This window comes from Natator depressus, chromosome 23, assembly GCF_965152275.1.
Source record: "Natator depressus isolate rNatDep1 chromosome 23, rNatDep2.hap1, whole genome shotgun sequence".
Taxonomy (NCBI): Eukaryota; Metazoa; Chordata; order Testudines; family Cheloniidae; genus Natator; species Natator depressus.
In genome coordinates, this window is record NC_134256.1 from 3,019,129 (window position 1) to 3,034,193 (window position 15,065).

The 15,065-nt window shown below is 46.9% G+C and overlaps 1 protein-coding gene across 2 annotated transcripts; it reads right to left on the reverse strand.

The window, feature by feature from the left end:
• Window positions 1-2,119: 2,119 nt before the first annotated feature.
• Window positions 2,120-14,762, reverse strand: HNRNPL (heterogeneous nuclear ribonucleoprotein L). Of its 2 annotated transcripts, none has more exons than XM_074937965.1 (13): window positions 14,385-14,762; window positions 13,223-13,341; window positions 12,787-13,024; window positions 12,134-12,219; window positions 11,409-11,505; window positions 10,758-10,830; window positions 7,161-7,232; window positions 6,785-7,065; window positions 5,837-5,958; window positions 5,517-5,718; window positions 4,536-4,593; window positions 3,334-3,429; window positions 2,120-2,680 (listed from the first exon to the last, which is right to left on the reverse strand). In XM_074937965.1, exons 1-13 carry the CDS (start codon window positions 14,760-14,762, stop codon window positions 2,622-2,624), a joined length of 1,881 nt encoding a protein of 626 aa, XP_074794066.1. In that variant the 3' UTR covers window positions 2,120-2,621. The 2 variants fall into 2 exon arrangements, with proteins under 2 accessions (XP_074794066.1, XP_074794067.1); XM_074937966.1 differs by having other exon boundaries at window positions 2,132-2,680; window positions 3,334-3,441; window positions 14,385-14,533.
• Window positions 14,763-15,065: the final 303 nt, after the last annotated feature.

The following is a 15,065-nucleotide window of genomic DNA, read 5'->3' on the forward strand; positions in this document are numbered from 1 at the left end:
GGCCCAGGCCTCATCTCTCCCATTCCCCCCCCCCCCGCCCCGCACCCCAGACGGGGCCCAGCCACTGCTCCAGGTTGATGCCCCCGCCCCAGCCCATCCACTCCCTGCTGCCCCCCCGTGCCGCATCCCACTCAGCCCAAAAGAACCCAGCCTTTGTCAGCCCCCCATAAACCTCCCCGCTTGTCCAGGCGGGGGGGACGGTGCCTCTGTCCCCCTCCCTGCCCCTTTCTGGGGGGCTTTTAGGTTTATTTTGGGTGGCACCGTACAGACCAAGCAACAAGGCGGGCCCTGGTTTCTGGTGACTCCCAGCTGCAGTTGTTGAGCTGTGGGAAGTAAGGATTTACTCAGCACTGCCTCCATCAGTCGCTGAGGACACAAAGAGGCCTTCCCAAACCCACGGTCTAGCTTCCCCTAAACGCACAAGGGAACAGCTTGTTTAATTAAAGGGCACAATATTAGACAGGTGTTATTGGGCCTGGACAGTTGGGGCAGTTTAGTTTAAACCTGTTCCTAATGGTCTTAAATTAAACGTCCCCAGCAGACATTTAAAGTTAAAGGTGCAACTCTTGTTAAAAAGCATTTAATGAGGCAGAATTTTCTTGCATTGGCAAAGCTTTTACAGTGCCTGATAAAGCATCTCGATTCATGGTTCTGTTCTAAAATGGCAATAATGCACACTGGAAAACATAATCCCAACCACATATACACAATGATGGGATCTAAACTAGCTGTTGCCACTCAAGAAAGGTCTTGGAATCATTGTGGATAGTTCTCTGCAAACATCCGCTCAACATGCAGGCGTCCATCAAAAAAGCTCACAGTGTTATGAACAATTAGGAAAGGGATAGAAAAGACAAAAATCTATTACTACGGTATAAATCCCGCACCTTGAATATTGCATGCAGATCTGGTCACTCCATCTCAAAAAAAAAAAGAAGAGAAAAGATGATAGAATTGGAAAAAAGTACAGAGAAGAGTAACAAAAAATGACTTACGGAGACGGGTAGCTCAATGGTTTGAGCATTGGCCTGCTAAACCCAGGGTTGCGAGTTCAATCCTTGAGGGGCCATTTAGGGATCTGGGGCAAAAATTGGGGATCAGAGTTGGACTAGATGACCTCTTGAGGTCCCTTCCAACCCTGATAGTCTATGATTAAGGGGGATGAATCAGCTTCCATCTGAGGAGAGATTAAAAAGGCCAGGACTGAGGGGGGATATGGCAGGAGTCTATAAAACCATGAATGGTATCACAAAAACAAATGATTTATCCTGTCACGTATTCCAAGACCCAGGACTCATCTAATAAAAATAAGAGAAGGAAGTGTTTTCCCCACACAACACACAGTCAATCTATAGAACCTGTTGCCAGGGGATGCTGTGAAGGGCCAAAAGGATAAATGGGTTAAAAAAAAAAAGATCAGAGAAGTTGATGGAGGATAGGTCCGTCAATGGCTGTTAGCCAAGATGTTCAGGGACACAACCACCATTCCCTCTAATTTTTCCCACCCATCTGCGGAATGAATTGTGTTATGTGCACCAACATGGAGATGGTGTGTGACATCACCTCCACATTGGTGCACATAAAATTCATGCAGTCAGCGTGGGGCAGAGGGGTGTGGAAGGGGGCTCAGGGCTGGGGCAGCGGGTTGGGGTGCAGGGGTGTGAGGGTTCCAGCTGGGGGTGCAGGCTCTGTTTAACACCAGATCTGTTTAAGTTGTTGTCTGTAAAATCCCGAAAAATAATCATCCCAACCTCCTCAATGAATTAACATTTCAAAGCATTCATTATGCACTCTAAATCTGTCTCAGGAATTCTTTTAGAAGACAGATTCCAGTTTTCTTTTAATTGGCAAGCATGTGGCTACGGTTTGTAGTCTGTGTTACTCTATCATACAGGCTCAGAAAGGGACATGTTATACAAATTAAAAGGTAAGGTTTCCACCTAAAGCACCATGCATAGTTAGGGCATAAGGTTTCCATCTAATGGCAAACAAATCTCCATTTCCCACTCACGGTGAATTCTCTTTGAAAACGAGCTTTATTTAGCAGTACAGTTCTCAGTAATAGCACTTCAAAAATTGAAAAAACAAAGTGAGGAACAACAAGAACATGCAAGTGGTGCTGTGGATATTAACACCTTACCTCGGGAGAAGGTTTGGGCTAGTTTCAAACTAACAAAGTCTCACATCAAACCTACACGGATGAGTGATGTCACAAATTGAAGCTCTCAGTTATGACTTGCTTTGTTCCCTACAATGAATGGGAAAGCCGCAGACCATTCTCAGTTTACTAACCGCAAGAGCCTAAGGGAACATACTCTTGATGCCACTCTGATATTTAGGATCAAACACCGGTAACATTTATTTTCCAAACTGTTTTATTGAAATGTGCCAGTAACACAGGCAGCACAAAATAGGAACGGGAAAACAAATCACATGTACAATAATTTTAAAAACTGAAGGTATCTGGGAGACAGACCACTTCACTTCTCCCACTTGACAGGTCTTCGCTATGGGTAGCCTCTACTAAACTGGAGCATTAAAAAAAGGAATACAAGAACTTTTTGAAAGGCAGCAGAAAGAATGGAAGGAATCCCCTGCTCCTGGCCCAACCTGGGCAGCGCTTATGAGGCATGCTGAGCAGTTGAGAAGCAGAGTTTCAGCGTGTATGGGTACGGCCCATCTAAGACAGAACAAAACAGGATAAAGGTTTATTTTTTTGCCCCAGAGATTTACGTTTTCATGTCTAGCACCTTTTGGTATGAAGGCTCTAAAAGCTCTTTATATGCATTAAGGCCCATCCCGCCCTCAGGGAGGTTAGAAGTATTATCTCCTTTTTGCAGATGGGTGGACAGATTAAGCACGTTGTTCAAGGTCACTTAGCAAGTCAATGACAGAGCAGAGAATAAAACCCTTGAGAGTCCCAGCTCCCTCCTAGGCAGCAGGACCATGCACCCTCCCACTCACACTGTCTGTTAAGTGCAGCATGCCGAATTTCAGTTCAAACAGAGGCATGAAGTGGGGAAGATGGGAACTCCCTCTGACAGAAGCCATGGCAATTTCAGATGACAACGAACCACAGTATTTATTGGACCAGGCTTCTGACCACATCCTGTTAAGACTCTCGGCTGATGCTTACAGTTGTTCGTATGGGAAGCTGCGATAAGCATCAGCAATCGTAACTCTAGTTTAACCAAGTCTGGCGGTGGACAGAATTACAGATGATTGTCAAAGAGAACAGGAAAGCATATTCTCCATCACTGTCCCCTGTTCCTGAACCCAGACTCACAGATTAAGACAAGAGCCCCCCAGAGCTTGAGTGCATGCACAGCTTACTTGGATTTTTCATCTGGTAATGGTTCAGGAATGACAGGGTCTCTAGCGCATCGCTTTTTGAATCCCATTCCAACAAACCAGAGGAGCTTCTTTCACCTGGACGGAACACTGGAGGTTACAAGTGTGCGTACATCACTATACAAGCAGGACAAGGTAGAACAGCACATGCTAATGCTCCACATTGCTACACAAGAGCTCTGGGCCCCATTCTCATCGGCCTCTGACACCTGGACCGGGAACACTGCAGAGGACGCCTCATGCAACAGCAGCTCTGAGGGAGCAGTAACACCCCCATTAAATGCATATGATTGCATTTGCTCCTAAGGAGGGAGGCGTTAATTGTCAGAGTTTAAGGCCAGAAGGGACCACCAGATCATCTAAACAGCCATACTGGGTCAGACCAAAGGTCCATCTAGCCCAGTCTCCTGTCTTCCGACCGTGGCCAATGCCAGGTGCCCCAGAGGGAATGAACAGAACAGGGCATCACCAAGTGATCCATCCCCTGTCGCCTATTCCCAGCTTCTGGCAAACAGAGGCTAGGGATACCATCTAGTCTGACCTCCTTCTATCAGACCACCAGCACCACCCAGCCACCCACACACCAAACCCAGTAAGGATCTGTTGGGTTGAATCTAGCAGTCTAACGGGATTGGTTCCACTCAAGCCATTTCCTGACCCACCCCCCATTTTTATATGCTCAGGTCCAAATCATGCACACAGGGGTCCGTTCACAGGTACTCATTCGTCTTCCCATCCCCTAATCCAGTCCTCTGATAGAAAGGCAGTGTAATACGGGGAAATCATGGGGAGCCACGCTTGCTCAGCAGAATAATTCAACTTCTGCTAATGCATGTTCATTCTCATCTCCCTGTATCTGTGGACAGCTTGCTAAATAAAGGATTACTGGCTAAGGCTCTAAACCGCAGTTCAAGACTTCAACTCTTAATGACTAAAGCTGGGTGTGCCACTCAAACAGCAGTACCACGCTATTTATCACCTGTGCCCCAGCCTTACTGGCAGGAGTAGTAAGAGCGCATTGAAACCTGCATTCTTGACCTGACCGTCAAACAGCCACTCTCAAGCATCCCCAAGGGTTCCCAATACAATTTTGTTGCCCCTTTAGTTAGAAGCCCACCTCTGACTAAGCAACCATTTTTCCCTAGCCCCTAAGGAAGTTTCATCATGTTTAAAGGCTTACTTACTTTTCCCTGAAAACACCTTGACAGAAGCTGGCCTCTTCGCTCCCAGCTCATCACAGATCTAATGGGAAGGCAGACAAGTATTCAGAGATAGTAACAACAGCTTTGAGAATCAAAGCGTAAATACAGCTCAATCATCTACAAGCCAAACTTCATCAAGGCCAATAGATTACAAATTTATCACTCGCCTAGCACAATGGGATCCAGATCCATGAGCAGGCTCCTCAGTGCTATGCTAATACAAATAATTAACACCCTTCCATGTACTCCAACTAATTAGACACTTTGGTTGCTCATTACAGTACCTATAATCAGAATGCTCCAGTTAAAAAGTTGCAAGAGTTTTTCCAGTTCAGAAAGATACCACTGAATAATTTGGGCATCATATCAAAACAGCTACTGTATGAGAATTTTACCTTTGCTTTTTTTTTTTAAAACCACACACGCTATGGGTCACTGGAAACGTTCACAATTTACAGTGTAACCCCGCATGCTGTGCCTTATGAAAGAACACCACTTACACAGAGCAAAACTCACTAAGACACAACATGGAAGGCTTCTGCTTGGTGCATACACGTGCTCGTTGAGTGACAATCCCCTCAAGTTCTCAAAGTAGTTCATCAAATTAAGCCTCGACCACCATTTGAGGTCAAAATTCTTGTTTGGCAAGACAAGAGATGGGAAGTGACCCTGAGCAAGTCATAATGATTCAGTGGAAAAGGGTTACCCAGGAAAACTGGGTCCCATCTCATGTTCTAGCCACACAGGAACAATATCTACATTCTAAGCTCATTATTACTGAATGTATCCTTTCCACTAGAACCCAGGAGAGTCCATCAGGATGGAGCTCCACACTAAACTAGGAACTGTACGCAAAAAACAAGGTATGAGACTTAAATCTGAGACAGTACCCTGAAGAAGAGGGAAGAATGTTAATCAGACAGTGAAGAGCTGAGGGCAACCGTACAGTCTGATGAAGTTTACCTCATAAAAGTTGTCTTCTGTCACCTCCAGAGGAGCATTGAAGAAGTGAAGCACGTTGCTAGGATGTTGGATCCTGTTCTTTGCTGCCTGCTCTGGGGTCGAAAACCTGTTATTTCGAGAGCCACTGAAGTCCTTGTAGCTGCACGAGCCATCCTCAAGCCCGTACGACTGACCAGGCATGATGGCTTGCTGCTTGGATACACTACAAGCAGAGAAAGGCACAGCCTGTCACTATATGCATAGCTTTCTGCTCGGGATCAAGCTCCCCACTAAGATCTCACCAGACATCAAGACCACAAAGCATCTGGAAAGAGACCCACCACACGTTCAGCTTCTGTCCAAACATGAAGTTGTTGTTGAGGTGGGTGATTGCTCGATCCACAGCATAGCCATCTGCCATCTCCACCATGGCTGCGCCTGGCTTGCTCTTCATGAACTTCACCTAAGATACAACACACTCTTGCTGTGAGCACAGGATGTTTACATTCATTAGAGGGGAAATTTAGAAAGATCACATGGGTTTGAGAGAAAAGGTGGGTGAGGCAATATCTTTAATTGGACCAACTTCTGTTGGTGAAAGACAAGCTTTTGAACTTACACAGTTCTTCAGATCTGTGTAACCTCAAAAGCTTGTCTCTTTCACCAATAGAAGTTCGTCCAGTAAAAGATATGTCACCCACTTTGTCTCTGCAATATCCTGCGATCAACACGGCTACAACGCTGCAAACAACCTGGGTTCTACACATTTAGACTAAACTGCTTCAGACTGATCCATTTCAGAGCCAGCTTTCAAGCTCTGCTTCTTAATTCATTTCATTTGAGTTTAGTGGATTGCTCCACCCATTCCTTAACCCCCATGTCCCACCACTTTGAAGACGCAAACTCTTCCATGATCACTGCACTCTTCCAGTCAACCTTATGTCTCCAGAGGCCGGGGATATTTTCAATTAGCCCGCTAGAGACTGTTTGCGAACAAGGAGCTATCCCGTAGCCCCAGCATAACAGATTTACGCTTCTGGCTTATTTGAGCCCTGTTTGCTCAAACAGAGATCACAGGACACTGTAAAGGAGTTTGGTTTCACAGCCAAACTGCACAACACCAATTTCAAAGCCAAGCCCAACAGACTTGGTGGGAAGCAAGTAAGGCTACCTAGAAACAGAAATCACAAGCCCGAGCACAGGAACCAGAACTCTGCCAAACACATGTAAAGGATCACAGATAGTCTACACAAGGCCACGGGAACAAGCCATTAATTTCCCCCTCTCACCTTTTCTACATTCCCATAGAGGCAGAAGACATTGAAGACCCTATCACAGTTCATCTTGGACTGGTCTAAGCCGTACACCATTAGCACAGGGCTGTCAGCATGAGGGCCGTACTCTGGGGGCGGAGGAGGGGGAGGAGGATGTCCATACTGAGGGCCATAGCGGCTTGGTCCCCTGCGGTGGCCACCAACAGGAGGGCCCATCCTTCTCCCTTCATAGTGAGGTGGCGGAGGGCCGTAACCCTCATCGTGATAATGACTGTGGTATCCACCATGAGGTCCTCCTGTGGAGACACCGGGAGTAGAGGCAACACGTGAGAGCCATTAACATTAGAGCAAGACACTCCCACTGAAGCTGGCTTGCACACCAGATCCATACCATATTCTGCAGGGTGGTCCCCAAGGAGAGGGGGCTGTCTCTGACGCTTGTTAGGGTTACCACCAGGATCCCCTAGAGAAAGAAGGATGGGTTAAAAATGTAACCAGAGAGGAACAATGCTTCACTTGGTTGTACACCTGGGGTTTACCTGTATGCTACCAGAGTCATTTAAGTCCCTAGCTTCTTTTAAATCACAGTGTGACCCCTGCTGCCCAGGAGGTTTAAACCATTTTCTAGCCAACAACTGCCTCCAACATTTTAAGGTTCGTCTGGCAGGGGGAGATTAAACTCCTCTCTCCCACAGGGCCTCCACTTCACCTAAGGCCTGGTATTATGAGGCTTGACTCTCCTCAAAAGCCAAGGAGGGTTGGATCCAGCTCCCTCCAGTTTTCCAACCCTGCTCCAAGCACAGACTACAGACCCCTCTCAGACCCCTCTGGCTGGGGCAGCGCCGTCTCTGCTGAGATCCCAGCCACGGACCTACAACATGACACTGCCCTAGGCTAATGGGCCAGACTGGCCTATTTTAACAAGAGGTTAGTTTGTAGGACACACATTTGCAGTTTCATTTGTTAGAACTACCGCCACACAGTCATGACTGCAACTCCTATTTCTGAACCTACACAGACAAGTTACAGCATCTTGTAACGCAATCTGTGTCTGAGTTAAATGCTTAGAACAAATACAGGACTTCCCAGCTTCACCTGACTAGAGAGCTGGGCGCGTTTCAAAGCGGATTACAAGTAAGGATGACTGACAAGGGAAAAAAAAACAAAAGGAAGCGTGTCCCAGTTGATTTCGTGATTGAAACAATACTGAAGTACTCCGGCCTCCAGGACACTGCTAGTTCTTTATAGCAATGGAAAAAAAAATAAGGCAAAATCTCCCCACCCAAACACAGGAAGGGGGAGTAAGTGAGAGACTTATACAAGCATGGTAGCAAAGCAACAGTAGTAATAAGTTAAAATGAGCCATCATATACAATGCGTAACATTCATGTAACCGTACAGTTTCTTTGTTTTTTTAAAACACAACTGAGTTTCATACAGGTTTATTCCAACAGTCAGTCATTACAAAGATTGAAAAGGGCTACTTACAGCAGGAGTACACAGTACAATGTCCATTGTCACATAAAAATTCTGTATTTCTCTTACCATTGGACGCTTCAACAGTGAGTTAGCACAGTTCTGAAAGATGGCGTCCCATCAAACATACACTGCGACCCTGCATCACATGGTTTCAGAGTCATAAATACAAGTCAAAGGCACAAAACTGCTACAAATTTTTTTTTAAAGTAAAATCTTTAAAAGGTCTCACAGATGTTTTGTCCTCAGAAGATATCAAGAAAGAGGACATAAAGGTGTATAAATGAGAGTGTTCCTTCCATGTTTCATCTCCTGAATTTGTGTGGTGCTGTAACAAAATGGTGCTTCTGGCTCTGTGTAGTTCTCCAGTGTGCGTGTCTCCTCTGTAATGGAATGTGCCTTGGGTCAAATGCCCCCGTTATGCACGCATGCACCAGACTGCACACCCCAGCTACAGCCTCTTAGGTATCTGTGTGCCTTTGGTTTGTTTTTGGTTTTTTTGTCTCCACTTGGCGCTGATATGTTGGCAGCTGAGGACTGCAGGAAAGCAGTATAACAAAAAAACTGCCCTCCCAAACCAAACCATGTTGATATGGAGAGCATCCTATGTCTTGGATGGCCACTGAGATCTATTCCATTCTCCGAAATGCGCTGGTGGACTTGTTTTGAGAACCCTCTGTTCTGTGTTTCCTAGTTCTGTGTACATTCTTGGGTTCAGAGTTTTGTTTGGTTTTGATTAGTAAGAATAATGTCTGCTGTGGCATGGTGCGCCTCTTTCTCTCTCTCTCTCTGTGCTTGTAGATGTTTCTTGGACCACGGTGTTGTGTTCTTGATGTAATGAGCTCAATCTGCTGCTGTTTCTGGTACGTAAGGATGATGCATGTTTTCTCCAAGAAGAGCTAGTGAGATTTCTACACTGTGTGGTGTGAGGAATGTGCAGAGGCAGGCCACAGCCAATTCGGGACGTCCACTGTAGTACGGTCCCCCAGGGTTATATGTAATAACTGCTCAGAGCTGGGAAAGGCCAGGATAATACACCACCCTCGTTTCCCAGCCTCATGTCAAGAAAGCCAAGATGCATCTAAATAAATGCACAGCCCTGCAACTAGCCCCTGCGGCTCTGCACATCTTCTAGTTATGTACCTTGGAGGAGAAATTTGTTTATGTTTTTGTTAAGTCATGTAATGCCATTGCTTGCTTCAGTATCTTAGTAAGTTTTCATCTTTTAAAAACAGGGGTGTCCACCACGTGGGAGTTACTCCAGCCTGCCAGGCACTTACTCAGCACCTTGGGCCACACTGCGCAGGGGCCCTTGGAGGCTGCACGTCTCATCATGAAATGAGTAGGAAGAACTGCCTTTTGAGGCAATAATGCAGCATGGTAGGGACTGGCAGGAATCCTAAGTAGCCTTCCCAAGATTCCTTAGAGGGGACAAAAGCAACCTCTCTGAAGGGAAAACACCCAATTTTGGAGGGACCCTCTAAACTCGTATCAGCTGGGACCACAAATAGCTCCACACCCTGGTTTTAAAACATGAAGCAAGACAATACTGCCAAGCAGATTGTACCATTTAAAAAAAAAAAAACCACAGGGAAACATAAAAGATGCAACCACTTCAACTGATGCGAGAGCTGCTCAAACAGTAACTCAACACCAGCTGCTTATTTCACACTCCTCCACACAGTATGCATAAGTTTCAAAAACCCAAGCAAGGGGTTTCTAGATAAGCTTTGACCATAATTATAACAGTATGACGTAGAGATCTATGGCTGCAATCTGAATAATACATATCACTTTCGGCATCACACAGATTCTGTGTAACTAATTCGCAGCACTCAATTTGGAAAGGAAAGGGATCTGTTCCTCAATGCTTCCAACGATGGGAGCAGACAGTCTTTTACAGATTTTTGCATTTCCCTCCATGTTCAAGTTACATTTGTGTAAAATGTTCACCCACCCACCCGTGGATTATAACCCAGCCCCACACTCCACTGTCCTTTAGCTGTGTGATAACTATCCAACAGCTCAAGGAGAATTTTCTTGTTACTTTCCAGCATCATGAAAAGACTAGCAACAGTAACACAGCTCAGTTTTGAAAGTGAGGCACAAACAGCCGGTAGCTGCATCAGCTGACAAGCTGTAAGTCTCCCATGTAAGAAAGCAGCGGCACTAAGCCCTTGCTTGCCCCTGAAGACTACCCTTGCCCAGAAACGCCTTAAGCCACTTATGCCTAGGGTTCCTTAATTCCTAACATTTAACTGATGAAGTTAGGCAGCAAATACATAGCATAAGCCACCTGCGAGACTCCCTGGTGACCAATGTTTGATTTTAAGATAAACTGAACAAGCACTCTTCCCCCTGTTTTGCATTGGCTTACATCATGTTTGAATTTAGGTACCTGAAGTTAGGAGGCAGGCCAATGGCATTACATAACATGAGTCAGATATGAAGTGCGCGAGTCAACTGACAAGCAAAGTTTGTGTATAGTTACAAAGCAGTCCATCAAGGTTACCTTGTCCACTGAGATTGGGGTTTGTGTAATCCCAGGTGTCCTGGTCATTCTTGAACACATTCAAACGTGTGGGCTGCAAAAAACAACCACCCCTACCATTACTCAATTTTGCATGGTGAGAGTTCTAGGCAGGACAGAACAATTTAAAAAGCTACAGGAGATGGCCATGCTACTGCATCTTTCACTCAAGGATCTCAAAGCAATCTTCACACTAAATAAGCCTTACAGCTTCCTCAAAAGTTAGATAATTATTCCCATTTAAAAAAAAAAACAAAAAAAACAAAGTGACTTGCTCAAGCTCACATGGGAAGTTAGTGGTAGAATCACGTACAGAACCCACGAGTCCTGGATCCCATTCTCTTGATCTAACCACTAGAAGAAAACTCTTCCTCCCAAGGATGTAAGGAGAAAGCAGGAGTCCAAAGTTTCCTGCTCTAACGTCGTCTCCCTGTTTATTTTTACATCCACACAGAGGTACAGGTCTGTATTTTCGATGAGGACAAAATTGTGAAAAAAGTTGGAGCTCGAGAGAGTTAAGCTAGCTTTTCCACAACTCTGCTTTATAATTTTGTGCAGATGCTCTGCATTCAATCCAACATACTGACAGGTGCAACTCATCAAGTACCTATCCATGTTTTCCGTTACACTTACCTTGGCATATTCAATCTTTAGAGTACAACACCCAGAGTAAATATCAGCACCATTCAGAGATGCCTTGGCTCTCTGCGCACTCTGCACAGAGTCAAACGTTTAGTACATTAAGGAAATCTTTAGAATACTTAGCATATTTAGTACAGACATGCATAGCAATTCTTTAGGAGCAGGATAATTGATCCAATCATGAGGAGATCCTCACATATGCAGGTTGCTAATGTCTGCTTCCTGCTTTTTTCTGCTGTTAAAAGGGGTCCATACACTATTTTGTGCTTGCATAACACTTTACACACCATAAACCCACCGAGTACTGAATCACCGAGTACTTTTGTTGCTGGAGATTTAAAGGCAGAGCGATCAAAGTACTCTTGTCCAGAGTAAATAGTCAATAGTAGAAGCGAGTACAGAACATTCTTGCTCTCAGCTGCTTGCTGTAGTCGCTAAGGGACACCCACAATAAGAGTAGTGAATTTTCATATTATTTCTAAATTAAGCATCTTTTGTTAAGGACGTACAAGATGCAAGTCCCCTGTGCCTACATTCAAAATAACTTCTCACTTGAAGTATAAGCATCCTGACAAGAAAGCACTGGAGTGAGAGGGTTTCTAATCTGCTAGAATCTGCACACTTCAACAGTTCAGTTTGAACTCAACACTAAGTTAGGATCAACTTTAGTCGGGCAAAATATGGACAAACATTGAAGAGCATGTGAAAAAGGATATTCCACCATGGCCTGGACCCCATTCTTCCTGAAGATAACAATCCTTTGCACAGGACCACATGGGTTGCAGATGGTATACAGCACATCCTGTGGAAGGGAAAGAGACAATATAGGAAACACTTTAAGAAGAGTTTAAGAAATGACATTGCAATAACAGCCTAGCTTTTCAGCTCTAGAAAGCAGACTGCAGCAGACCTTTCCTGCAGCATCATCACAAGATGTGGCTACAACTGACAGTCTGCATTCAAAAGCACTGGGATAGCAAGATCACTGCAACTGAGGATTGAGGTTTCATAGCTACAAAATTTGCACAGCATGCACAGATATTCTACATGGCTAGCTAGTAATTTTTCTTCATCCAAATCTGCAATATACACTCTCATTTTGATTCAGTGTAATCATAATTCCCTTGCATTTGCCTTAGAATATCCCATTTCTAAGTTAGGCGGGCTTGCACAAACTAATTCAGATACTTAAAGCAAGACCACAAACAGATGTGGGTTAATTCTCCAACATGTCTCAAACTTCCTCTTGCATTGGTATATGCAATCAAGTACTTGGGCTATGATGCATTCTGCAAGGATGGACTCAGATTGCCCAGGGTTAGAGAGGTCTGTCACACTAAGGGAACCTGGAATTAGAACCACCACGCACCGTTGTAATCGAATAGATGGGGTTTAGGATAGTGAAGAGCAGCACATTGTTGACTCCTCTTGAATCATCTGTGTCTCCAGGGCGGGATATTTTCTGACTGGTGGAATAGTTGACAAATGCGGGGTGCCCTGCTATGTAGATCTGGTTGTCTGCTGCGTAGTTCACCGCATTGCAAGCACCGAGAATATCCTCAAATTCCACCAGGGCCTGTCTCTTCTTAGGCATCACCACCACATAACTAGGGAGGAGAGAACTTAAGTTAGCTTTCAAACATACAGCAAATGGAGAGCTGGCTAATTAACATTTAACTGTACTAACTACTATTGTTTTCAGTGTCCAGCTAAAATTAATGCAAGAAGAAATGTGAATGCTGAAATTAGTACAGAATCATACATGGATCCAAATTTCCCGCTTGATGAATATGTGTTTTCCTTACCTGATGGGCCCAAACTCCTGCAGGGCCTCCACAAGATCAGCTTCCACAACACCATCAATCAGCCCCCTGATGTGGACAACTGGAGAAGCAGGAGTTTTGTGGGGATCATCATAGTTTTCCTAAAGGCACAAGGCAAATAAGTATTTTAAAAGATGTTTTATGCTGTCTGACTCAAGCTCACATTTTATAGCCTTAATATGTAAGCACCTGCATTAGTCTGCACCTTAAGCACGAAGAGGGATTTTTGAGAACTTTAAGCTAACGTGACTGAAACAAGAAAACACACACCCTTTTTGACTGCCAAGAGAGACCTTGAGGATTCAGGGATGATAACCCTGCAGAGACCAGACTGCTGGAGGCGTATAGACCGAGACACTCTTCATCTGCCAGCTCCACTTGAGGCCCTGCTTTAGGGTCAGTGAAGATACTCCAGAATGCGGAGGGACAGCCCCGTGAATCCCTACATGGCAGGGAAGCATCATGCCTTCACCCTAGAGATGATGCCAGGCACTGAGCCCCCAATGCATTGGGCAAACGATCTTTTTATTTCCCTCTACCTAACGCTACACAAAGACCTGCAGAGTGTATATGGGGGGGGGGGGAGCCTGTGTGCTGCCAGACACCACCATCCCCACAAGCTTCCCCTGCAGGCCTTGGCCTATGGGCAGATCTGCTCTTTAGCCTATAGGCACTGCCAAGAACAGCAGGTACCAAGATGCCCAGATCCTCCCCCCACCCCCTCATTTCTCCCTTGGGTTTGGAGGGTGACACAAAGTCCCCCTCTTGGTCCTGAACTCGCCCCATACCCCACCATCCCCCAACCTACCATCTCCCTGCCCACCTTCCCCCCCACTGGCCCCACCACCTCTCCACCATCACCCCCCCCCCACAATTCCCCTCTCATCCAGCCCTCTCCCGCTTCCCTGCCCTTCTGCCCCCCCCGGCCCAGCACTCATCTGGGTCCCATTCCCAGCCCCCCTTCCCCCTCAGAGCCCCCCCCTTCCCCGCTCAGCCCCCCTTCCCCCTCAGAGCCCCCCCCATTCTCGGGCCCCCGCCCCTCCCCCATCCATGAAGCCCCGCCCCTCAGGGGCCTCCCCACTCACCCCCCATGGTCCCCGCCCCGGGGACTTATCCCCCTGGCCAGCCCCCTCGCTGCCCTCACCCCTCCGGCCGCTCCGGGGCCGCCGCCGCCGCCGCCCCCCGGGCCATGCTGCTGCTGCTGCTGCTGCTCCGCGTTCTCCGTCTTCTGGCGCTTCGGGGCCCGGCCGCCCTCGGCGCCCCCGCCGCCGCCGTAATACCGGCCCGAGCCGCCGCCCCCGGCCGCCGCCATCTTCACCATCTCCCCACCCCGGCCGCTGCCCTCCGCGCTCTGCGGACCCCGCCACCGCCGCCGCGACATGGCGCCTGAATCGGAGCCTGTGCCCGGACACGCCCCTATTGGGCCGGCCCCACGCCACTCAGAGCCCCCTCGACGCTCATTGGCCAGTCCTTTCGCTTGGCCAACTGCCACCCCGCCCTCCGTCGCCATTGGCTCAGCCATCTCCAGCCCGCCGCGCTGTTTCGGCCGCTCTCCTGCCTATCATAGCCCTCATCACGCTCCATTGGCTGCAAATCTCGTCTGTCCTCCCGCCCACCGAGCTGATTGGCTAAGCTTGCTGTCTATCTAATCGGCTTCCCGCCCATCTTCACTGTCTTTCACAGACTCCGCCTTCTTCTACCGAAAGCCATTGGCTCTCTTCAGCCGCTTCCGACACTCCATTGGTTAGTCGGAACGTCACTCAAAACACCCTTGAACCTGATTGGCTTATCTGCTCAACGCTTATGCCGCTTCCGACACTTCATT